The sequence below is a fragment of the Dermacentor andersoni genome, chromosome 4 (genome assembly GCF_023375885.2).
Source record: "Dermacentor andersoni chromosome 4, qqDerAnde1_hic_scaffold, whole genome shotgun sequence".
Classification (NCBI taxonomy): Eukaryota; Metazoa; Arthropoda; class Arachnida; order Ixodida; family Ixodidae; genus Dermacentor; species Dermacentor andersoni.
This window is the reverse complement of record NC_092817.1, coordinates 142006798-142030072: the sequence shown is the minus strand read 5'-3', so window position 1 is coordinate 142030072 and position 23275 is coordinate 142006798. Positions and strand designations below refer to the sequence as shown.

Here is a 23275-nt window from a genome sequence, read left to right as displayed (position 1 = left end):
CTGTAATTTTGTCTTGAGGCAGGATAAACCGTCAGCCTACACCAACGATACCAGCCGCTAGCTTCGATGAATGAAGACTATAGGTCATTCGTAGACCACTATTTCCCCAAAACGCGTGTCGTTGTAACCCTATAGTCAGATCCCGAACCTCGAAGTCCAAAGCGACTTGTGGTTGTGCAGACCCGTGGAGGAAACGTCCCCCCACAACTGCTTCAGAAGCTTAGCCCGTTCGAAGCGGGGTGTCTACTTGGAGCAGCGCCGGAAGCCATGCGGAAGAACGCATGGGGACATTTGTGTCGCGTCGCTGAAATCGTGAGTGCGACAGCTTTGCGGCGCGGCGTCTGATGACAACAGATCCATCCACTGATTCGAAGAGGACGATGCTGGTCTCACGACACGAGCCCCCCCGCAGAGCCTTTTAGATCACGTTCCCCTTGTTACTTCCTCTTCATGCAGCAGAGAACTGTGCGCTCGATTCGCTACGCGAGCGTACTTTTACCCGGAAGGCAGTGATGTGTGCTTACCGCGCTAGAGCTGTCATCGTTTTGTGTCGCGTAATCACTGCCTTCACTGTTTGCTTGCTTGCTTGCTTGCTTTCGCTGCTTGTTCGTTGTTCACTCTCTTCTTTGTCAGTGCTCTCGTTTTAACCCACAAAGAACTGTCCTCTCAGCCACCTTAGACAAACTGGACAATCGCCCAATGACAGAAAGCAAGATCCTTGGAACCTGGCCTACGCGAACATCAGCGCGATGCGCTATGAAGGCGCTGCTGCGATACTTGAAAGACACGGGACTTTCTGACAAATTGTGACAGTACACTGTGTGGCGCAGGACTGTACGGTGACACTGCGTAAGACTAGGAATGCCTTTGCGGGTTGCGTGACAGTGCCCACAGAAATAGTTCGTGTGTACGTGCGTGTGTGTGCTTAGGTTTTTTTTTTCCTTTTTTTATCCTTCTTTCTTTCTCACCTATTGCATCCCCTTTTCCCTCCTCCAGTACAGGGTAGCCAACCAGAGATAATCTCTGGTTAACCTCCCTGTCTTTCCTTTGCCTTTCTCTCTATCTCTCTCTATCGTTGTTCACTCAAATACTCGACGTTTTCGCAAGCAGGTGGTACCTTTTGGTCATGATCATTTCTCCGCCTGGGTAGTTCCGACTTTCCCTCTATCTCGCTTTGCTTTATTTTCATTTCTAAATGCGGCTCTCGATATGTTTCTGCCTCAGTGCTTGCTGCCTGAGACGACGTTTCCTCTTCAGATAGCTCAACCTAACCTGTATCTTGATTTTTCTGCATTTTTATAGCGCAGCTCTTAGGCGGCCGTTCCTGTGTTTAACGTCGGCGTCCCTCGGCGTAACCGAGCGAATGAGCACAGAGAAGGATGAAAGAGCGAATGCGGAGCGCAGGGGGGATGAAAGACGGCGAGAGCCAAGAGAGCGTGAGGAGAAACGCGGAGGAGGAGGGTGCAGCGGTACAATGAGGCGGGAAGCGGAGAATGAGGGCGTGACGAAAGCGTGAGAAGTAAAGCGTAATGCCGCGCAAGACGGCCTCTCCGGCGGCGACCGCTACGAGAATGCGCCAGAGTAGTGCGCCGTTGTCTCTTCACCGATGACATGCGGCGATCGCGTCCACCGATGCCATAAATGGAAATAAAGCACTACATGAGCGGAGGTCTGTCTGCGGTTGCTGCTGCGAATCACGCCCACGAGTCACCCACACGTTGCGTCTCGCGATATGCCGATTAGTGAGGCAGTCGCCCCACACTTCGCTCTATTTGCAATGAGCAGCACAAGATACACCACTATACCGCGAAATGAAAACACATATAGAGCAGCACTCAAATTTCGTATTAGGGAGTATCGTAATTGTCGGCAAGTTTTTAAACCGGAAAACAAACAAAATCGATGTCCTTCGTCGGTCTGCGTGCTGTAGCGTCAGGTTTTTCACGCATGTACTGATGACGACACAGGTCTCCGTGTTCGTTTCGTGTTCCTAACCGTCTCGCCCCGTTCAGTCGTTTATTAACGCGTCTTTATGCAGAACAAGCTGGCCCCCTCTAATGTCTTGCTACTTAGTTTAATATTTGTAAGGCATGTTCCAATGCTCTACCTAAGTGTGTGCTATCTGGCAGGTGAAATGAACTCGGACGTCGATTATAAGTTATAAGAGGTTTATTTTCTGCAGGAGATATTCGATCACGCATTTAGTGACCTAAAAACGATTAATCACGTAGTGTCTGGTAAACTGATACGTTTTTCTGATAGCTCCTGTGTCGGGCGCATTGTGACATCGCAATTTGTTAAACCTCACGTAGCGTGAAGAAGTCATGGAAGGAATGCACGCTTCTTGAACGATTCCAGTCTTTGGCATATCCCAGCCATCTAATTCTGTGGCACTCACAGTTTCCACAGTACGCCAAGACTGGAAATGAGCTCGATTCAGGAATTCGTTTGCTGAGCAAAGGTCAATAAATTTGACAAATTGCAGCGCCGATATGTTTATCCTCCTCACGATCAAACGTCGTTACAGAAGCAGCCCGTTCCCTCCAACAGCATCACTTATTGCGTGATTCGACATTCCGATGGCCGAAGTTGGATCGTTTACGTGCCGCTGACACGCGAACCGATATCGTGTTCGTGTGTAATTAGCATCTCTGTTGGACAAGCCGGGGTGCATTATACAAAGAAGACGATCCGGCCATATTTTCCAACAAACTTATATAGAAAAACAAAAGAAAATCCTCAATTCCCTATTCTCGGCCCGTCGTCTGCACTCAACGCAGGTTTTAGGGCCGTGCACACAACGACGTCGATGGACACAAGAGACTCACGCAAGGCCCGCAATACACGGGGCGTCCCCCTGGCGGCAGCGAGGATTATCGAATGTCGATCGCCGGAGTGGACGCGCGCGTTTCGCATCGTCTGCTGGGGCTTATCGCGTGAACCCTTTTTTTTTTTCGAAGACGGTACACGTCTCCAGCCTATGGCGAGACAGCATTGCTCCGAGACGCCGCCAACTGGCGCTCGATGTGGGCCCTCGAGAGGAGATCGCGGTGAAGCAGTCCGAGCGACAGGTCTTTTTCTCTCGAACGCTCCCGATCGAGAGAGTGAAGAGCTTTTACTTTTGCCTGCGTAAAACTCGAGATAACGACTCGTTTGTTTCTCCGCTTGCGCCCATAAACGCTTGCGAGTATGGCGAGTGCCGGACAGAGGAACGACGGCGCTGATAGCGTGTTTTTCTCGCTTTATTGGGTAAGTAAATAAATGCGCCACTAACGCCGATGAAAGTTACGAGAAAAAAAAGAAAAACAACAAGAAAGTGACGCTTTCACCGAAAGAAACGCTCGGCACGCGGGCAAGAGAGCGGACACGTAGTTGCTTTCACCCGTCGGCTTTGCGTTGAACAGTACGACGGCGCATTGAAAGTGCCAATGTGCAGTGCCATCCGGAAAGGGTGGCTCTTATCCGCCCGCCGAATTTTTCGGGCGGTCAGGGAACCCGCGCCTTTGCAACCGAAGTGACCGGGACAGTCGTACGCGATACTCGGAAGAGGACCCATCACATGCTATGGCTTTAGCCGGGTGGCTCGGAATGATGCGTTCGAGAGCTTTATCGTTAAGGAAAGAAAATATGCAGAAATATGGCGGAGGCGAAGCGAAGAGGTCACGTGGCAGCGACCCCCTCGCCTACTTCCTACACTTGGGAACGCGGTTAGGCCAAAGCGAGCGACAATTTTCTTTGCTAGGGTTATTGATACTCTTTCTTTCTTTTTCTTTTTTGCAATGTTTGTGAAAGTTGTGGAAGCCTGCTTGGTGCGCAGCATGCGTAAATGCTCCGCTGTAAAGGCGTGTATCCGTAAAACAGACGTGGGCGGAACCACTGGCTCTCTCACGGCTGCAGCATGCACTGTCGCCGATATACGTGAACTAGATGCCTCGAGTCGGAGTCGTCTGCGAGAATTCGCCAAGATTTACCGCCGACGACGCTGCTGTTCGGTCTGTGCTTGATAAAAGTGCGGTCGGCCTCAGCACAGACCTCAAATACAAAATCAGTGAACGAAGAAAACGCCCAGAGGTGCTCAAGCACAAGTTTCTGAGAACTGAAAGACAACGATGATAAAGGCTGAAAACCATACAGCCGAGCATCATCCCTCAGATATTCGCTATCATCATTACTCAGGTAAAAGCCTTGGTTTTTATACAGGATTCGTGCAGTATTTTACGACTTCCGTCGGGGTCGTGGAACTCTGAGTTAGATGCCTCAAGTTTTGTTCTTTAATGTGTGAGGTTAAGTCTGGTATATGATATGATATGATATTGTTCCGAAGAAATCGATCGTCGATATCAGCGCCACCTCTTGGAGCGGATGCGACACTCCAGCTCGGAAACAGCGCTTTTTTCTTTGTTCATTCCTTTGACGATAAACCCCTTCGCGCCATAAAGCTTTCTACAGTGCACTTACTTTTTAAACATCAGCGAGTTCGTTGAACGCATCTTGCGGCAAATCCGCGAGAATCCCTGCAAATTTGCCATTTTAAATTTTCGCGCTTCCTTCTGTAGGTCTTCTGCTTTTAAACTCGCTCTACCGAGGGTCAAGCGACTCTAGCACATCTTCGCCCTTATGAGGGAGTTGCATCATGATGAAAAAAGTGGTATATAGCTGTAAGTCCATGCCCTATTCAGCTCGCATTGCTCGCAGTTTCCCAACGACCAGCCCTTTTCCCCTCCGGAATTAAGAAAGGATTATATGTGGTTCAATGACTTCCGTGGGTACCGCGTTGCAATATCAGTCAAATCGAGTATAAGAATGACCTGCGTGTCTCTAGAAAGCCGACGCTGAGCGCAGATACAAGCGCCCTTTCTCAGTCGCCTATATTCTAGTTTCCATAGATTTCAAGATATAACTTTCGCTCCAGTTTGATTCACGAGGTCTTGGAGCCGAGACGGAAGCGGGCACTTGGTGTTACGTTCAATTCCCTCGGCCAAGCGGCGCGCTTGCGTGCGCCGCCATTTTATTGCCCACGCGTGACACGTAGGTCTCAATTTAACGAGCCACCTTTTTATGATCCGCGTGCTCCGTGGGGTCCGATCGTAAAGTGGGTCCCAAATCCTCTTAAGGGGCACGCGCCGACACGTCTCGAATGGCACACAGGCCTGGTAACTCGGGTCATCCTATTACCTCGGGCTGACCTCGGCCAGCTACGGGGGCTTCGCAATTTTAACAGCCCGTGCACCCTTGGACATTCCCCCTTCACCGGGTTAGGAGTGCGTCCCGGTTACGTGGTCTTCCGGCCACCGCGGCGCGCACCAATAAAATGACTTACACGTCTGCGGAAAGTATGGACATCGTCTGCTCTGCACTGCTCCCTTTTACCTTGGGACTTTGACGTTCCAGTTCGGATTAGTGCTGTAAACGCCATGGAACAGGCGCCCACAACGAAGTCACCGGATTCGGCTTGACCTTTTAGGAGCGCCTGGTGGGTGGTGCGCCAAGAGGTCCTGAAGGAGGATGACGAGCCACGAAGGCCTTAGCCATAAGTGAAGGCCTGTACTTTTTAGGCAAGGAGCTTTTAACTGCCGGTAAAGTCAAAACATGTATATTACAGGAGATTACCTTGAGAGGCCTTCCTCCTGTAGTGGACATCAAGTGGGCTGCTGATCATGAAATTCTAACTACTGGCTCGCGAGCGACATGGGCATTCTGCTATCACGCTGTAGACAAAAGCGACACTGAGGGCATGCTTTGGTGTTACAGCATTTGCGCAAGTGACTGAGATTTGTAACTTTTGAGGACTGAGATTCGTAACTAGGTTTGTGATTGAGGTTTGTAACCGCTGCAAAACTGTGCAAGTGCGGTCCCGTCGCTCGGCATTTTATAGCTGAAAAATGCATACGTTATGCACGAGTCGGCTCCGCACCCTCGTCTTCATAAAGTTTCAGACGGCGCCAATGTGTTTTGAACTTTTCAGCCTGCGCTGGTAATCAGAAAAAAATGAAAACAGCAGGAGTGATCTTTTGGAAGTGCTTGGTTAGGCATGTATTGGGGTTAAGTGTAGACATGGTTTTTTAACAAGGTTTCGTATTGCTGGAGTTCCGGGTCAGGGACGCTGCTAGGCATTAACAGCGATTATGGATTGGAGGATCTCATGAGACGGTCATTTTCAAGCAGAGCTGAAGTTCCAGCAGTGGTCGTTTCATCGGGCCGCACTACTAACCCTTTGGAAGAGCCATTACGTAAGGCTGGCCATGCTCGGGGCGATGGCCTTTTGTCCAGATTATCTGCTTGACGACTTGTGCGCATTCGCCAAAGTGACACGTAAAAAAGGGGACAGAGATAAGTTCGCAAGATACGCCAGAAATGATTCTTCACGCAAGGCAGACAGACGAATAAGATTGCGATGCGCGTCGTAAAAACATTAAGAAATTGAATCTGCCAGCGAAAGAATGTAGATGACCTGCCTTGTTTGTTTTATTTTGGACGAGACGTGCCATGCACTGACGCCCATATATAATGAAGGCTACGAAACGGCGAAAGCCGGACGTCAGTTTTTAGGCAGCCGGCTTGGTCCAGAAGTGAGGCGCACGCAACCCTTTTCGTGAGCTTGGGCAAGCCGTAAACGTGTAATCGTCGCGGACGCTTTTATACGTCTCTCCTCTCAATTATCTCTTTAATCTCTGCATATATTAAGGTAGGCCGACTGCTGAGAAAAGTTTCGCCCCTCAGTTTATCTCTTGTGGCTCAACTGCTCAATCTCGTGAAACTATGAAACGTGCACAGTTTATTTATTATTATTTCTTGTCTCCAATCTCAAGCTGTTATCTTCCCATTCCTTTACCCATTTACTCGGTACACTTAAAGCTACAGAAAGCTGAGCAAGTTGTATTCATGACCTGAAAAAGCGCTCGCGTTATGTGCTTATTGTTCCCCCTAAGTCTGCGTTTTGTACGTAGCTGCCTTTTCAAATCACGAGAACCGGCGCACGTTGGCCAGTGGTTCCTACACTGGCCTTAATCGCCTCCCTGTCTTAATGCCTTATATTTCCGTCTCGTTGAACGATCTATAGGTGTTACAGATAGTACTTAGAGAAAAGCGAGCGCACGGCCGAGCTACGCTCTTGACATCATTCACCATCTTTACTTGCGTAGAGTTATAGAAACACACAACACGGAAATCAAGAAGTTCAGCCATCATTCGTTTTTATAGTACACAAGCCGGCTTTACCACTAGTTTGCATCGCCTAAAAAAAAACTTGATGATGGAAGTGTTAATTCTACGGGACCTCTTTGAGGCCAGGGGTCGAGGTAGAAGGAGCCGCGACTAATTTATCCATGACTTGCAAACGCATTTATGGGGACGTGTCCTGAAACGCGCGCAAGCGTGCAGGTCAGGCCCGGTTCAAAGCCGTGAAATCAGAACCTTAATGCGCACTAATGTGTGCCAGCAACGTTTTTTTTTTCTCTTCGTAGTCATACTGGGTGCCTACTTAATCAAGGACGCTGGAGGTGTTTTAGGCTTAGACACCCGCCGAATTATCTCCTCTAAGCTGCACGTACATACTTCTTCCTGCACTTTGACTCTGCACTTCGGCTTCGACTCCAGAATGTTTATTTGGGAATGCGCGACTGCATCCCCTCGTGGAGATGAACGATCAAGCACGACACACGTACAAGTTCTCAACGTATGTTTCGCCTGGAATAAACGGAGGACGTCATGAAATGGACATCAAGCAGTTGCTTTAATTACCCTCCTCAAGCTGCGCGTTTGCAATAGCACAAACGGATCGAGATCTCTTTATTTCAGTCGCATGCGTCCCCATTCTCGCTTATATCCTTTAGCGCTTATTTGAACACAATAACAATGCAGCTCTGCGTGGTTACTTTCGGCTTCAGTTAAAGCTTGGTCCTGGGAATGGACCAGTGAAAAGAACGCGACATCGTAACAACAAAAGGAAACCGGCAGTCGATCTCGTACACGTGTTCTTATTTCTTCACGACGACGCGTTGTCCACGGCAGTGACGTCATACGCGAATGCCATCAACAGCCTTCGAAGTAGATAGTTTTCGTCCTCGCTATCAGGTATCCCTCGTTCGCGAGATCTGCCCCGGCCACGTTGATGACTTTTTAGGCTAAAGTTCAAGGAATCTGGCAGAAGCTGAAGCTCCTGCCTAATTTGGAAACGGCGCAGCACACCCATTTCTGGCCCGTTCTATCAATGCGTTCTCCTTTTCTCTCTCTCTGTGCTTGTGTGCCGCTGGTGCGAAACTGGCCGTTTCTCGACGAGCGCGGCCGCTTTCAGAGGCGCCAAGCGCGGCGAGAGCAAGCAGCCCAGCCGCGGCACGTATGTGCAGCCCACAACGAGGAGAGGGGCGTTGTTCGAGCCAGCTGGCGTGAGATAATTATTCCGCTCATTATTGCGTGCGTTCCCGTTACGGCATTTGAGCCAACGCACGCGCGGTGCTGTACGTGCGTATCCGCGGACGCAGGTTGCCGTATGTGCAGCGCGAAATTCCAGCGGCCCTGGCGTGCGCCCGTATATAAGCGTCCGCTGGCCCACTGCTTACCTCTGTAGAATGTGTATAGGCATGGCCTGGCGAGGCTCTACGGTTCGACGCAAAGGTACGGTGCTAGGAGCCCCAGCTTGACCTGTCCTTTCTCAAACAACTGAAAAGGAAAGTATAACACTAGAAGCGCTATAAGGAACTCAGGCGTTCGGTATGTACTGATGTGTAGCCGGAAAAAGTGCAGCGGTATGCCGTTGACGCACGCGTCTTTAACCTTTAACGAGTCCAGGCCCAAGACCCTCGGCAGGGATAATGCAACAATTCCAGTCCAATAGCATCCCTCTTCGCACTTCGTCAAGGGTCCGAACTGCACGTATACGCCCACGCAATCGCTGAGATCGGCCAGCAATTGCGTGGGCGATCGCTGGCCGATCGAATAACAAGAAGGGAATACCAGCTAGGGAGAGGGATCCTCACACTATATCGACCCTAGCGATACGTGGAATTTCACTTATAGGACGACGGCCATCATCAAGCCAAGGCGCTTAGAACTCAGCGTTTAGACACACAGATTTGTCTTCCCATAAACGTAGCCGTGAAAACACATAAAACTCAAACGACGACGATGACCACCACCGCCGCCGCCGCCGCCGCCACCACCGCCACCACCACCACCGCCACCACCACCACCACCACCACCACCACCACCACCACCACAACAACAACAACAACAACAACAACAACAACAACAACAACAACAACAACAACAACAACGACGACGACGACGACGACGACGACGACGACGACGACGACGACGACGACGACAACAACAAAAATAGATTTTGCTTTCATGCCCTAGGCGAACTGTGACATCTATAAGGAAAGCGAACTTTTCGCTTCGATCAATTCGCTGGGACACGTATATTGCACAAGGTCCCAGCTTTCCGACAGCGAGTCTCGTAAGTAGCAGTGTGACCACTGCCCATGCACACGTAGATATATTTCACCTGCTTTCACGGCCGCTAGCCGCTCTTTCTAACATATTGCTACGCGAAGCAAATAACATATTACTACGCGAAGCAAACAACTCGGTTACAACACCCTTCTTACATGCCACAGCTGCTGTCGATGACCTTCGCGAGTCGCGCTTTGCCTGCCTTCGTGGTTGCACGGGCGGTGGCGCGAAGCTGAACAAACACCCTGACTTGTGTGTTTCGGTTGTTTATAAAGACAGCTGTCAACGCTCCAAGGAACTCCGTATTTACTTGCCCCGACGTCTCTTTCTTCTCAATTCACTTGTAACGATTTCGTTCGGTCGCCTGTACTTTTCGATTAGCTTCTCTGTGCCTCTGCATAAGCTGGTGTCGCTGTTCACAGTATAACCACGTTGGTGTGACTGACCTCTAAACCTAATCTGCAACGTTGACCGTTCGCGACTCGGACCGGCGCCAATGAACGCTTTTTTAATACAGCCTCCTCCCTCTCCCGCACGTGAAATAATGTCCCCTGGCGCGGATCGTTCTGTTACAGAAAGCACCAGCACGAGTCAAACATTCTCGAGCTTCCACACGACTAGATTTCTCGAGATTACATGTGCGCGCCAGCGCGCCGTGCTCCTACTGTATACACACGGTGGCCAATGAACAGCGCCTGATAAATGTGCCGCTTCTGCTGCAGGTGGTCGCTGTCTTCCCCCCACCTTCTTACCATTTATATTAAGGCCGCTACGCTGCGGTCGGCGATGTGGAAATGCGGCGCGCACAAGCGCAGCTCCCTCTCTCGCTGGAAGGGCGTCCACCCTTGTTTACATATATACGTTAGCGCGCTCCGCGAGCTCGTTAATACGGCGACGCGGGCTGGGCCGGGCATGCGGAAAGCTTTCACTGCCGGAAGAAACGAGATATCCGGGGCGGGCCGGCATGCACTCGAGACGACTATGGCCGAGAAAAGAAGCCCTGGCGCCCCCTCGCGTGTACTTCTTGTACCTGTTTGCTTTCGCTTATGCGCTTTTGAGTTTGTCCCCCTTTAATTGTAGCCTTCTCAGAAAAAAAAAAAGAAAGACAGAAGCTGCAACACTATCTCTCTCTCTCTCTTTCTCTGCAGTCGTGCCTGTAGACAAAGAACAAAAAAAATAAAGAAAGGAGGGAGGGCAAGAAGAATCCAGCGAAGGCTGGTGCACAATAAAGAAGAAAATCGTTTGCAATAGACGCAAAATACGAGGATCGACAGATATGAAGAATGGGCGTTGCGGCTTTTCAGGGCGTTCCAGGTGGCTCCAAGAAGACTACTCACCCTGCCGTGTGCGCTTTACGATCTATCTGCACACTTCCGGTCGCTGCTTAAGAATACTGCGAATACCCGTGATGGCAACAACGCACTCCCGCCTTCACAACGACTAAACGTAATAATAGCAGTCAATCAGTTCTACTTAATTAATCGTTTAATTAGGTAATTAGGAGTTAAAAGCGTGCCAGTCCCTTAATTCCAACGCTCGTTTACGCGGCAGTACAACCTCAGACATTTTACTGTGTCAGCACTGCATACTCGCCCGGCTTGCAACTTCAAACTGGAATAACTGAAAGACTAACTGAGAAAGAGAGAGAGAGCAAGGACAGGAAAGGGGCAGGGAGATCAACCAGACGAGCACCTGGTTTGCTACCCTACACTGGGAGTGGGGGAAAGGAGAATAGAAAGAGGAAAATTGTGATGAATATAGCACAAACACAGGGAAAGAAAGCTCGGTAATGGGTAGGAGTAAAGGTTACCGCGGAACTTATTGCACAAATACGGCGCGGGAAACGATAAATATTTCGCTTTAGGACTTCTGTGTTAAACAATGTGTTTTCAGTATCATTGAACAATATGTGTGTGTGTTTTTTTTATTGTTCTACAACTTCGAATGAGCCGTGGTTTAAAATTGATGAAAGAAGTGTTCGTGGCCTAAGAAGGCCGTTTGCGTTATCAGCGTTCCGCCAATGAAAGTTACGTGCTACTGCAGCCCATAGCTCAAAGATTTGCTGTAGCGAACTCGCGCTTAGTAAGTGTGAGGACGGGGTTTCCGTACTCACACTTACTACGCACGATTTTGCTCTCCCCCAGCTTGTCGCGTACAACGAGACGCCCCCGGTGAGAAAGCGCTTCTCGCCCCATATTTCGAGAAAATAAGCGCGGGCCGCAATGGACGAGTCTTCGGATAACCGTAATCTCAGCACTCGGAGGCGGTATCTCTTTCCCTGACCGACCACTGTTTGCTGCCGAAATGAGATACGCGTTCGTTATAATGTATCTGCTGTGGCATCTCGCATACCGCAGCAGCAGTCACACACACAAAAAAAAACTGTTTCTTCACCGTCACGCTGTTTTTTAGCAAGGAGACAGATACTCTTAAAACCGGGGAAGCGGAAAGTGGCTGCGAAAGAAGGTCGAACCGCCTAATTGACTCTGCAGATCAGGCCCGGTCGGGCTGTAGTGACAGGCATCGGGGCCTGTTTTCCGCCCGCTTGAACCTCTTTCCCAGCAGGAACGGGGCGAGCGATGGCCAGGCAGGTCCTATCTATCTCTCTCCTTCCATTAAAGAGAGGAAAGGCAGGAGAGATTAACCAGATGAGTTTCCGATTTGCTACCCTGCACTGGGGTGGGGGAAGTAGGACACACACACACACACACACACACACATATATATATATATATATATATATATATATATATATATATATATTCACACAGGCCGGTGTACCGCAACAACTTTCCATCAAACATGGCGTGAGGAGCCCGGAGGCTGGCGGCTGTCCGTCGGCCGATCGAAAAATTTGAGTGGCTCTCTTTGTGCCTATTTGAATTGCGTGAAACGGCGAGCGGACGCGGAGAGAGGGGCGGGAAATGCCGCTGGGACGCGAGCGTTCATTTAAACGCACTTGCAACATCGAGCAGGCCCTCGCTGGTTCCTTTATCTCCTGCTTAGCTGTGTCGACTCGGCCGTTTAATAAACGAGCAACTCACGCTCTGCGGTGTGCGTGACTGGTTGCCTCGAGGTTCTCTTGGCGCGTCTCGAAAGAGAGGAAGGACATTGTTTCGCGAGCGAAATGGCCCATGCGCAAGTTGTGAGCGATTCGGGAAGCTTTGCTCATGCGTGCGAGTGTTTTGCGAACGGAGAATGTCTATAGACAGACAGACAGCAACATGGGCGGAGCTTTTGCTCGTGTGTTGCTGCGTCAAGTAGTACGGCAGTGTTTGAAATCGCTTTCTGTTTCGGTTTCTCGGAGCAGATGGCCGAATCAGAGTAGCATGTTATAATTGATCTTTTTTTTTGCGATGGTTTAGCTTTTCTCAAACCCGGAAGAACAAAGTTAACAAAAGATGGCAACTCAAGTGTCTTGGTATGTATAAGATGCTATCTTCAGGATCGTGGTGGGGCATGCACGCTTTGCCTCCACAGCTTACTCTTAATCGTCACAGAAACTCAGAGCTGGAAGCTGTGAAAGCGCAGTTGTGCGTTGCAGCGCTGAATAATTTCGATAAACGTCTGAGCTATATATACGTGCATAAAACATGATAGGAAATGGACAATGACCTTCGTCTTTTCTTGGACGAGCCTTGCATTACGCACGTGTATATAATGAAATGCAGAGCTGTCTGGGAAAGTACGATCGCTCGTAGCATGGACGAAATGAATTGGGGAAAATCCCGACTTCAGTCAGCGGGAATCTGGGCCAGCCGACTTAAGAGCGATCACATAAATTTCGTGAACTCGCTGATATTCTTCGGAGCTTGGCAGGAAAGAAATAATAGTAAGAAGGAAAGAAAAAAGAAAAATAGAAAGAAAGAAAGAAAGAAAGAAAGAAAGAAAGAAAGAAAGGAAGAAAGAAAGAAAGAAAGATTTAGAGGACGCTTAAGCTTCGCTTTTAAGAGTGGAAAGCGATAGCGTTCAAAGACCCCTTACTGCTTTTCATGCTTCCCGGCAACTGCAGCTTGTGTAACCGTAACGTGTACCGGGAAACGCTGGCTGCAAACGCTATGCACGAAGGCGAGCTTTCTAGTAGAAACGCGGCCTCTTGCGTGGGTCGATCTCCTGTTATTGCTTCGCACTTTTAATATTTCAGTCGGAGAAGAGCTAACATAAGGGACAAACGCTGTCGGTTTTTTTTTTTTCTTTACGCTTGTTTGTAGGTTGCCGTTCATAAAATTCCGAGGAATAACATTGTAAAGAATGAAAGACAAGGTCTGAGCAACTTTAGTGGTAGAGAAGTGGTTGGGTATGCGTGGTTCGAAAAATTTAGTTCGAAATTCCTTTTGCGGAGGCGACGTCCTACGCCCGACGCCGGATTTTTTGCGACACGGGCTCCTTAGCGCTATCGCGTTAAAAGAAAGAAACTGAACGATGTCGGAGTGCGAAAACATCATATACAGTTCACACTTCCCAAGGTTATCGTCGTGAAAGACATGCATAGGCAGCTCAGCAAAATGCCATCCTGTTCTTTTCCTTGAGAATTCTGCGAACAGAAATGGATGAGGCGAAGCCCTGCAGTCGTCCCTTACGGTTTTATGGCCAACAGCAATCCTCGAATACACATTGACTCTGATAAAACTCTTCCGTTTTTTTTTTTTTGTTTAGCTGAATGAAAGCTGCTAATCTCGGAGGTCGCGTATTAAAATGTCGCGTCCACTTCCCTAGGCAAATCCTCAGCGTCATTTGCTCCTCATAGGAATATTTAGGGTATCATTAAATAATTCCAGTGTGTGAAGTTAAGGAGCACAACGATTGGAGTATGTGCAAGTGTCGACGCAACTTATATTCTAGATTTTCACGCAAACGTGGCGGGAGACCTAGCCTTAAAACGCTTCTGTGCTGAAAAAGTCGGCAGATATTGGTGTTGAGCTCTGACTTCTCTTTAAAGGCGTATGTCTTTCTGTAGATGAGTCGGGAAATAAAATGATCAGGCAAGTGGTAAAGTGCTCGCTGCCATGTCATTCATCGTTCATGCGAGATGCCAAACTAACCACACGAACAACGTTCTCGTGTTGTATAAAAGCAGGCATTCCGTTTCAGTCCATTATTGTTCACGAGACAGTGAGTGGACTACATACAGATAACATACAGACGAGGGGGAGCGAAAGTCAGAGACTGCAATGTGATTACTGGTTAAAAGTAAAAAGAATAAAACATAAAAACAAAGCAGCTGCATATGTGGCAATACACTTCCACTTTAATCACGAATTAAAGACGCGTGTTAAAATAACAACAAAGAAGAAGAAGAGACAACGCGCGTGAATGTACATACTTTCCGACAACTGCAGTTGCATTTTCGCTAATTGTGTCAACCATAACTTGCTGTTTTCGTTTCTTCTGGCTCATTCGCCTCTACTAGTATTGACTCGCGGTGAAGAGGGCAGTACCACTGCAATCAATTCCCATCTCGGGTATATCCTTTCTAACCTGCTTAAACGAATGCACAGACTCCCATTATCGCTAATTGCGCCTCAAGGAGCGTAGCGAAAGTTGCCAGGCTGGGAACACGCCGAGTTGTTTTTGCACTACGCTCCGCCCTCTGCCCCTCTCTTAGGTTGTTCTTACCGTATTTTTTCTTTTCTTTCCCTCTCTGCTGTCACACTAAGCGTTTCTCGCTGCCGTGTTGCGGTGCCTCTTCGTATCAGCCAACGCACATTCGTGGACATGTAGTACGGTCGCCGAATTCTCGCAGCTTCTACCGCGTTTTGGTCACCGCGTCTCCCTCGCTGGGCGGCGATGACGAGATGCGAGCCGAGAGGAGAAGTCCCACTGTGATTCGCAGGGGGGTAAATAAGAAGCAATTAGGCGGAGGCGCAAGGTCTCCTAGCGGGTCATTACATTCGTATACTGCTGGGCCAATAAAGCGCGGTGGCCCAGCGTGGTGGCATCGCCCGAAGCTGTCCTTTTCTTCGTTCGTTCTTCGTCGTTTTTTTTTTCTTTGTTTGTTCAGGGAAGACCTTTGCCGCGGCGTCGAGCAACCGAAAGCCGAGGTGGCACATTTTTTTTATTTAGTTGCACCTACGTTCGGATTCGGGGAGCCATGTTTGCAGCCCGGTGTCTGGCAGCCATATCACGCTGCGGGCACTCCCTCAAATAATTGGCCCCCGGTACTTTGAAAAGTCAATGGTAGCAGCCTCGTGGGCTCACTCGGCTTCCATCCTCCGCCCCCGGAGGTGGTCTTTGTCGGGCTTCTGTGAAGCTCGCTATCGACAGGCTTCGTCACACCTGCGCCTCACCCTCCACAAGAGTATATGCACTTCAGCTGCGTCTACGCTCCTCCTGTGGCTCTTGATGTAACGCACTCTCGTAATGTTTGTTTGTTTTTCTGTTACTTTCTTTCTTTATGTGCTTTCCTTCTTTCTTTCTTTTCTTTTCATTCTCTCTCTTAACAGTCGTTGTTCTCGAACCGGAGTCGTGGCGTTAGTTCAGCGGATGTCTACGAAAATTTGCTGAACACGGTCGTTTTGCAATCATATATTCATTACAATACCTTTACCAGAACTGTGAGCAGCAGCTTGTCATCGGGAGGAAGCTACTTTAATTAAATACAAATTTCTTACGTAATATGATGCGATTATTAGCACGAGCAGGCCTAACCACAGTCAACTATGCGCCTTGGTCACAAGTCTTGGCCGAGCAGTCTTACGAGTTCTCACAATAACGCCTCAAAGCAGGTCATCCTCGCAGTAACTAACCGTCAAAAACACCTAGAGTGCGGGACCGAGAAAACGCGGTTACATTTCTTCTTAGCGTAATTCTTCCGATTCACTGTGCATAAGTCAGGTTATTTATACAGCAAGGGATTTCAATGCGCGCGGGATTAGGCATTGCAATGATCACGTGGTTTCTGCCTCGCGAATGCCGCCCGTTTGACCCTCTCTTCGTGGTTAAAACGTAGAGACAGGCGCAAACGGACAGGCGGGGGAACAGGACAGATACGAGGCAAGCGGAACAGGCGATTTCAATGCCCTCGCCTTGTTTGTGTCCCATATTGCGAGTGTCAGTTTGTTTGCCTCCGTGTTCGTGCTAGCCCCGAAGCGCCAACCATTCCAATGAGGCATTTATCTTCCTCCTCCCAGCCGGTAAAGTCATCGTTTCCCATTCACACTGCATAGGAAAGAACGCGCTATGGGTCAAAGAAAACAAAAGCGCAAAGGAGCACGGAGAGGCAGGCCACTTTCTTCCGTGCGCACGCATGCTCGCGGTCTTCCACACACACACGCACACACTCCTTTTTGAAGGCGTGCGAAGCGGGTCGCGACCGTACGGTCGCACGGCGGCGGCGACAACTTCCGGCGACGCGGCCACTCAGCGAAGGAAGAGCGATGCGCCCTGAGCAGCTGCCCCAGAAGTGGACGCGGCGACGGGCACCGCGTGCGCGCGATGCCTGACGTCCGGCTGCTTCACACGCGCCCAGGGAGTCGCCACCGGAACCGGAAATGGGCCTCGTCTTGCTACCGCTGGGAGCTGACCCCTTCCCATTCTTTAAAGCTCGCGCGGAGCCCTTTGTCTCGGACCTTTCCGTTGGTTTCAATTTGCGTTTCTGTCAACTCTCCGCGCGCTTCAAAGCCTCCTCTCCCTGTCCGTACTCACGCGTAGTCGCCGAGGCTCTTTGTCGTCGCCGCCTTCTCCGCTAGCCATCGTACCGGGCGTCTTGCTTTGTGCGAACTTTGTTATTTCTTCGTCGGCCCTTTCTTTTGTGAATGCAAAGCAGGAATGAGGGCCTTTCACGGGACGAGAACGCCCTTTCTTATACGCTATGTGCGCTATGATTTGCGTTTTTCGCGTTTCACTCGCCCGCTGTCTTCGAGGGAACTGTCGAATACGAGATGCATCACGTCTCGCCACCGCTTCTACATAGGCTTGGAGTCGTCAGCCCCTCCGTCGGTCGACCTGCGCAAGCGTAAAACACGTGCGTTCTCGGCGAGGGAAAAGAACTCGGCACTAGAAAAAAAAAAAAAGCGAATGAAAGAAAGAAGGAAATAAAGTTTACGATGTTCTTCTACGTGAGAGAACCGCAATGAAATTAGGCTATGGGATCGCCCGTCTTCAGCAAGTTCTCCCAGCGCTGCTAGACATTGTATAGTCGTCTCCATTCATGACCCGCATAACGGGCAATCTCAACTCTCTATGATCACGCGACAACACAGATACAAAATTGCAGGTGCTCTCGGCGCTCAAGCAAAACGTGTCTGTGTGATACGCATTGTCCAGTGTCCAGTATTGCTTGCTGAGCACTACCTTCGATGCCACCAAGCTATAGGGACCTCATGCATTGTCCGGTGCAGATTTCGATTTGCGTATGTTCTTTTTGCCGTCGTTCAACTTCGCCTGTCGAACTTTTCTCGAGTTATTCTTTGTCGCTTTTGATGATACTGCTTCCTTCACTCGTGATAACTTCAAGCAATCGGGTAGACACATCTCGTGCAAACATGTCCTCGATGGAACCCGGCAATATATGGTAGAATCGCCGCTCGAGTACTGGCGGGGCCAGGGGTGTTTGAGCTTACTGCTCAGATTTTTCACACGCTATTACGAAGTAACAAACACTCCTCAACGTTCACCCTGAATTTTCACAGATAAGTTATTCAAGAAAGCAATAATTGCACTTTAGCATATATATGGGACGCCGTCGAACTTTTAGCAGCATTGGTCATCTCGCATGTGTTCGTATAATCGTCATCCCGGAGTTCGAGGTTGACGGTGCTCGTCACTGCGACAGGGCATTTATTTTTATTATTCCTTTTTTTTTCTCTCTCTCTCTATTTGCTTTCGCGAAAGCAGGCGAAAGGAACGTGGCCTAGGAAAAGCCAGGCACAATACCACGGGAGCACGAGCGGGATCGGTCACGACCCGGTCCGCATTTACGCTCGCGCCAGTACACATATCCACGCACTGGAAAGAAAAGGGGGTGAAAACGAGGGCAACCACGAGGACATCCCGCCCGCCCCGTCGCATCGCACTACTACAAGGCCGCGGCCGGGCCACATATACACGTGACGACCCACCGCGGGGCAATCAGCTCGACGCGGCGCACGGCACCAGAGCCAGAAAAGAAGGGCGAAGCGCAAAGGTGACAGCGGCGCAGAACAATGGCCCCTACGCGGGCCTGCGGGTGGCCCGGCGCAGTGACTCTAGCGGGCACTTCGTATGTGCGATCGCGTGATGACCCCCCTCAGCCTCACCACTTTCCCGCGGCTCTCACGCCATCTATAAGCCATGCATCGCCGGCGTGGAAGCGCGCATCTCTGCGGTTGCCTTTGCGTTCGCGGCTGGGCAGTGCAAAACGGGCAGCGCGGTCTCACGGGCACTTGACCACGATTTCTTGACGAACGCGCCAAGCTGTCACCTTGCTGAGAGTGCGTGAGAGAGAGAGAGAGAGAGAGAGAGAGAGAGAGAGAGAGAGAGGCTACGTTGCGTGCTGCGACCTGCCGAGTTGCGTGCGGAATCATGCTTGCGCTTAGCGTGTCCCTGCCGGGCGGTTATTAACCCTCTACTGCACCATGTTGCATTTACGCAACATTCTGATGAACGGCGTTAAAAACCGAAGCAAAGTCAGCTTGGAGCTGCCTGTACACGTTGTTGCATATCCGCGACATTGGTCTGTAAAACGCGCCACCTTGTGCTGCAATCTGTGCTAATCCTTCGCATCTTCTACCAAAACAAACGTGGCGGAGGCTGCGCGCGCCCGCGAGCAGTGATATAGGTAAGTTTTACAAATTGTAAATGTATTTCTCCATAAGACAAAGCGCAAAAAAAATTCTTATACTATGCTCCACATCCTTCTGACTCTGTAGGTTCAAAAAAATATTGTCATATCGAAATAGTTTGTTCATGGCGACAGAACGTTGCTATGTTGCACAAATGCAACAACGTGTACATGGTTTATTTTCTTCGGAAAAGTGAAATGGCTCCGAAACGCTGGTATGGCCCAGCAATTCCTCCTGATAGTGAAGACAGTGACTATTCAGTTAGTCACGACAGCCACGAGTGTAAGTCCGTTTCGATTCAATATGTGGACAAGATGTTCTCTGGTCGAATTTCCTTTTTTCTTTTCAAAAGTATACGCTGTGCGTCCGCACGTTGCCGTGTCACGTCTTCACGGGCACAGCTTTACGTCTGTGCTTCGATGTTCTACATTTTGACAATAACCCGAAAACACTGCATTGTTTCCTGGCTGCGCGGGAATCTGCATGACGTGCTGCATGAAGTGTGGGAACCACCTGTGCTGCACAAGCATGTACAAGTGCTTCTCTTTGTTCCACACTAAATCATAGGTCCACCAATGATTGTCTCGTGCAAATAAGCATCTGAGTATTGTCGGGCCCTTGGCCCTCTCTGCAGCGCGCACGGGGGAAGCCTTTGAAACGCGCGCCACAACGGCACTCGTCGCATGGAGCATGCGCATCGATCGCGGTATCGTAAGAACTCGCGCGGGGACTGCCGGGAAGGCGGCTGCCCGATAAGAATGCAGCGGAGACGGCACTCGTGGCTCTTTTGCGGGGCGCGGGCCTGGGGAGGCGCTGGTGGGGCGTGGCCCGTCTAGGTCTCTGTCCGAGCGTGCTACGGAGCTGGGGGAAAAGCGTCTTTGTATTGTGTCTGCATGAAAGAGTGCTCTTGTTGTTCGCTTGTGGGACTATCTGCGCGCCTTGCTTTCTGCGCTTTATGCATTCTGTTATCGCCCGAAAGATTGTGTCGGTTGATGGTTTGTAGCGGCCGTTCTTTCGTCGCTCCCTTTGGCTTGTATATTTTGTTGCTTCGCTGTTTTGCTGCTTGCTTCTTTGCTTTTGCTGCTTTTTGCTGCTTTGCTTATTTACTGCTTGCTTCTTTGCCTTGTTTTTTTTCTGCTATTGGCCGCGAGGCTGCGGTAATCTTGAGTGTTACATTCTATCGTAAATTAAAACGGTTTTTGTTCTTTGCGCCACTGGTCCTCTGTCGTGCTGGTAGCGGCTCGCGGACCCCCCTGAGCGAAGGCGAGGGGCCTTCATCTGGCGCCCAACGTGGGGCCCGAACCCACGACCCTGAGATTAAGAGTCTCATGCTCTACCGACTGAGCTAGCCGGGCTTGCAATTGGAGAACCGCGCCACGCGCAAGACGGCTCGAGGGAGGCTTGAGGTGGGGGTGGAGGCTGGTAAGTGAGCTCGGCCAACATCGCCGCCTGAATATCGGACGCCGCTTTAGCGAGATCATCAAGGGAAGAGAAGGTACGGCCCCTTAGATAAGCCTGAAAGCGTGGGTGAGCTTGCCGGATTGCGCGGGTGACTCTTTCTGTTTCGGGTGCTGAAGGGTCTGCGCGCTCGTAAAGCTCCTGAAAGGACCGTATGTATTCTTGGAGGCTTTCCTCCTCCGCCTGACTACGGGCGCGAAGCTCGTCTTTCATGCGGACAACGTAGTCGGGGGGAAGGAATTCTGCTCGCAGTAGCTGCTCAAAGTGCGCCCAACTTTGGAATGACTGGCGACGACGCCAGCGGGCGGCGGACCCAGTCAGTGCGACGGGCAAAACACGCTGAAGAAGAACGTCATCAGTAATGGCTTCCGCATTGCGGTAATCTTCCATTTCCTGAAGGAAATCCGCCACCGATTTCTTATCTGTGTGGCCTTCATATGTAGGCACAGCGAGCTGCAAACGGAAACTGGATGCTGCGGTTATGGTTGCTTGATGCTCGAGCAGCGCGGTCAGGTGGGCAATGATGCTGGACATATCTTGTGCGGGCGCGCCCTGGTCCTTTTTATCAGGCATCGTACTAGTGGTTTGGCGAGTATGATTTTCAACCGCGCCCTTCTTGACTTTACCCGAACGTAGGTGCATTAAAATGCCGGCGGTGCATGTTTGGTGTTGAAATTGGACGGGCAAAGCGGTCCGACGGAATGGTCAAGCAACGTCAAGCGGTTCTGCGGAGGCAGGATGGCGCGGAATAGCGGGGGGCAAGGAGATCGAGATGTAGAATAAAAACGTTCAGCGAGCTTACGCGAGTCAGAGGCGTTGGGTACAGATGCGTGAGCTGTGGGACCTGATGTCGGAGCGAAACAAGTAGGCCTAGGGGGGATGGCCAGCTGCCTCGAGATGGGGGCGGTTCCCTTGTTCCCGTGCTCGTGGTCCCTGCGGTACGGAAGCGTACGCCAGAACGAACAAAAAAAAAAACGAGAAAAAAAAAAAAGAAAACCACGTTGGGCGCCAGAGCTCGACCCTTCCTTCCCCCCAAGAATTGGTCGACGTCGTGCTCGCGAGTGTTTCGACGGGCCTTCAGGCGCGGGCTCCTTTCCCAAGCTCATTTCACGAAGGCGAGGGGCCTTCAGTATGAATCGCACTAAATCTATCTTTTACTTTCAACTTCTTCTTTATTTGCACATTGTTGCAAATATGCAACATACCCTTTTTCTGCAAATTGAAACCACAGACATTCACTAAAGAAAGTTTCCATGGGAGTACAGGTATTGTTATGTTTCCCTACAACTCCATGAATAATATTTTGAGGAAGCAAAAAATTGTGCAGTAAAGGGTTAAAACGGCTTTGGTGGGGAAGGGTGGTCTGGAGAGACGAACAGGCCGCTTAAGAGACGTGGACTTATTTGAGCAGCGAAGTTTACTGTGCACGCGACCGAAGCAACCCCGACCATACGAGACGTTGAAAAAGTAACTTTTACTTTGTGCCCGAAGTTTGACGTGTACACGTAATACTTTTCTTCGAGAAAACCACGCTAAAGTGAAAAAAGAGAAGTAGAAATCTCATCTTGAGAAAATGACTCAGGTGTGTTCTGTACCCCGTTCGACCATTTAGACTCACTAAAGTAAATTAGTCGCCTGTTTACGCATACCTAAATTATTACTACTGCGCTTCGAGGGATGGCCACCGCTCGAACGTTCATGCCTATAGGCGTGGCCGAGAGACATTATTGCTCAGAACCGGTCACGGGCAGGCATTGTATATTTGCCAAGATTGATGACGTGATAAGTGAGAGAGACTGAACGGAGCAAGAACGATGCACGCATGATTCATTGCGCGCGTTTCTGGAAGTTGTCCAAGATGCATTGCATATACCTTGTCTAATGATGCGCAATGTCTTTTGTATCGTGGCTTGCCAAATAAATAAAGTAAATCTTAATGCCAACAATTAATGAGTACGAAGTTATACAGCCACTTAGCTTAATCATGCCGCTTTACGTTGATTGTAAACTTTCTGGACATGTTTTTGGCCATTTACCCCACTGTATACACGTGCCGTTTGTCCTGTGCAGGGAGTGAAAATCAAGATGGACGAGGCAGGCAACATCATGATAAAGCGGGCCAGCAAAAGCAACGTCTACATCAAGGAGATCACGGGCGGGGAAAACAACAGCGTCAGCGCAGACATCATCCGCAACAATGGCCTCCTGGAGTACGACAAGCCCGTCAAGGTGAGAGATATAAATCATAATCATTCTCAGCCTATTAATTTATGTCCACTGTAGGAGAAATGTCTCTCCCATCCATCTCCAACTGCCCCCAGCTGTCTTGCGCCAGCTGACGCCATCCGATGCCTGCAAATTACTTATTTGATCATCCCACCGGATTCTCTGCAGTTCTCGACCTTCCCTTGGATCGCATTCTGTAACGCTAGTAGACCAACGTTTGCCTGCCTTTCGAAGCGGCAATGATCTGCTCTACTCAGACATATATCCTGCTCTGCTCCGACACTTCCTCTTAATGCCAACTGGACTATCGGCTACCGCTGTTCTTCTCCCCAATACACATCGCTGTCTTCCTGTTTCTAACCGTTATGCCTACGACT

The 23275-nt window shown here is 49.9% G+C and overlaps 2 protein-coding genes and 1 non-coding gene across 5 annotated transcripts in view; 1 reads left to right on the top strand and 2 right to left on the bottom strand.

Annotated features, from left to right (window-relative positions):
* The window catches only part of LOC126537858 (uncharacterized), a 334043-nt gene that overhangs the window by 286853 nt on the left and 23915 nt on the right, over nucleotides 1-23275 (top strand). For all 3 annotated transcript variants that reach the window (XM_050184937.2, XM_055074487.1, XM_050184938.2), the window contains exon 5: nucleotides 22743-22901. In XM_050184937.2, the coding sequence (XP_050040894.1) occupies nucleotides 22743-22901 (159 nt within the window). The remainder of the gene's footprint in view (nucleotides 1-22742; nucleotides 22902-23275) is intronic.
* TRNAK-CUU (transfer RNA lysine (anticodon CUU)) lies at nucleotides 20497-20569 on the bottom strand. The gene has a single exon. It is a non-coding gene; the product is annotated as a tRNA-Lys (tRNA).
* On the bottom strand, nucleotides 20541-21764 carry LOC140217052 (uncharacterized). Its single transcript, XM_072287475.1, has one exon. The coding sequence runs from the start codon at nucleotides 21312-21314 to the stop codon at nucleotides 20541-20543; it is 774 nt and encodes a 257-aa protein (XP_072143576.1). The 5' UTR covers nucleotides 21315-21764.

Coding starts and splice junctions, on each gene's coding strand:
- LOC140217052 (XM_072287475.1), bottom strand. CDS start 21,314: ATGCACCTACGTTCGGGTAAAGTCAAGAAGGGCGCGGTTGAAAATCAT.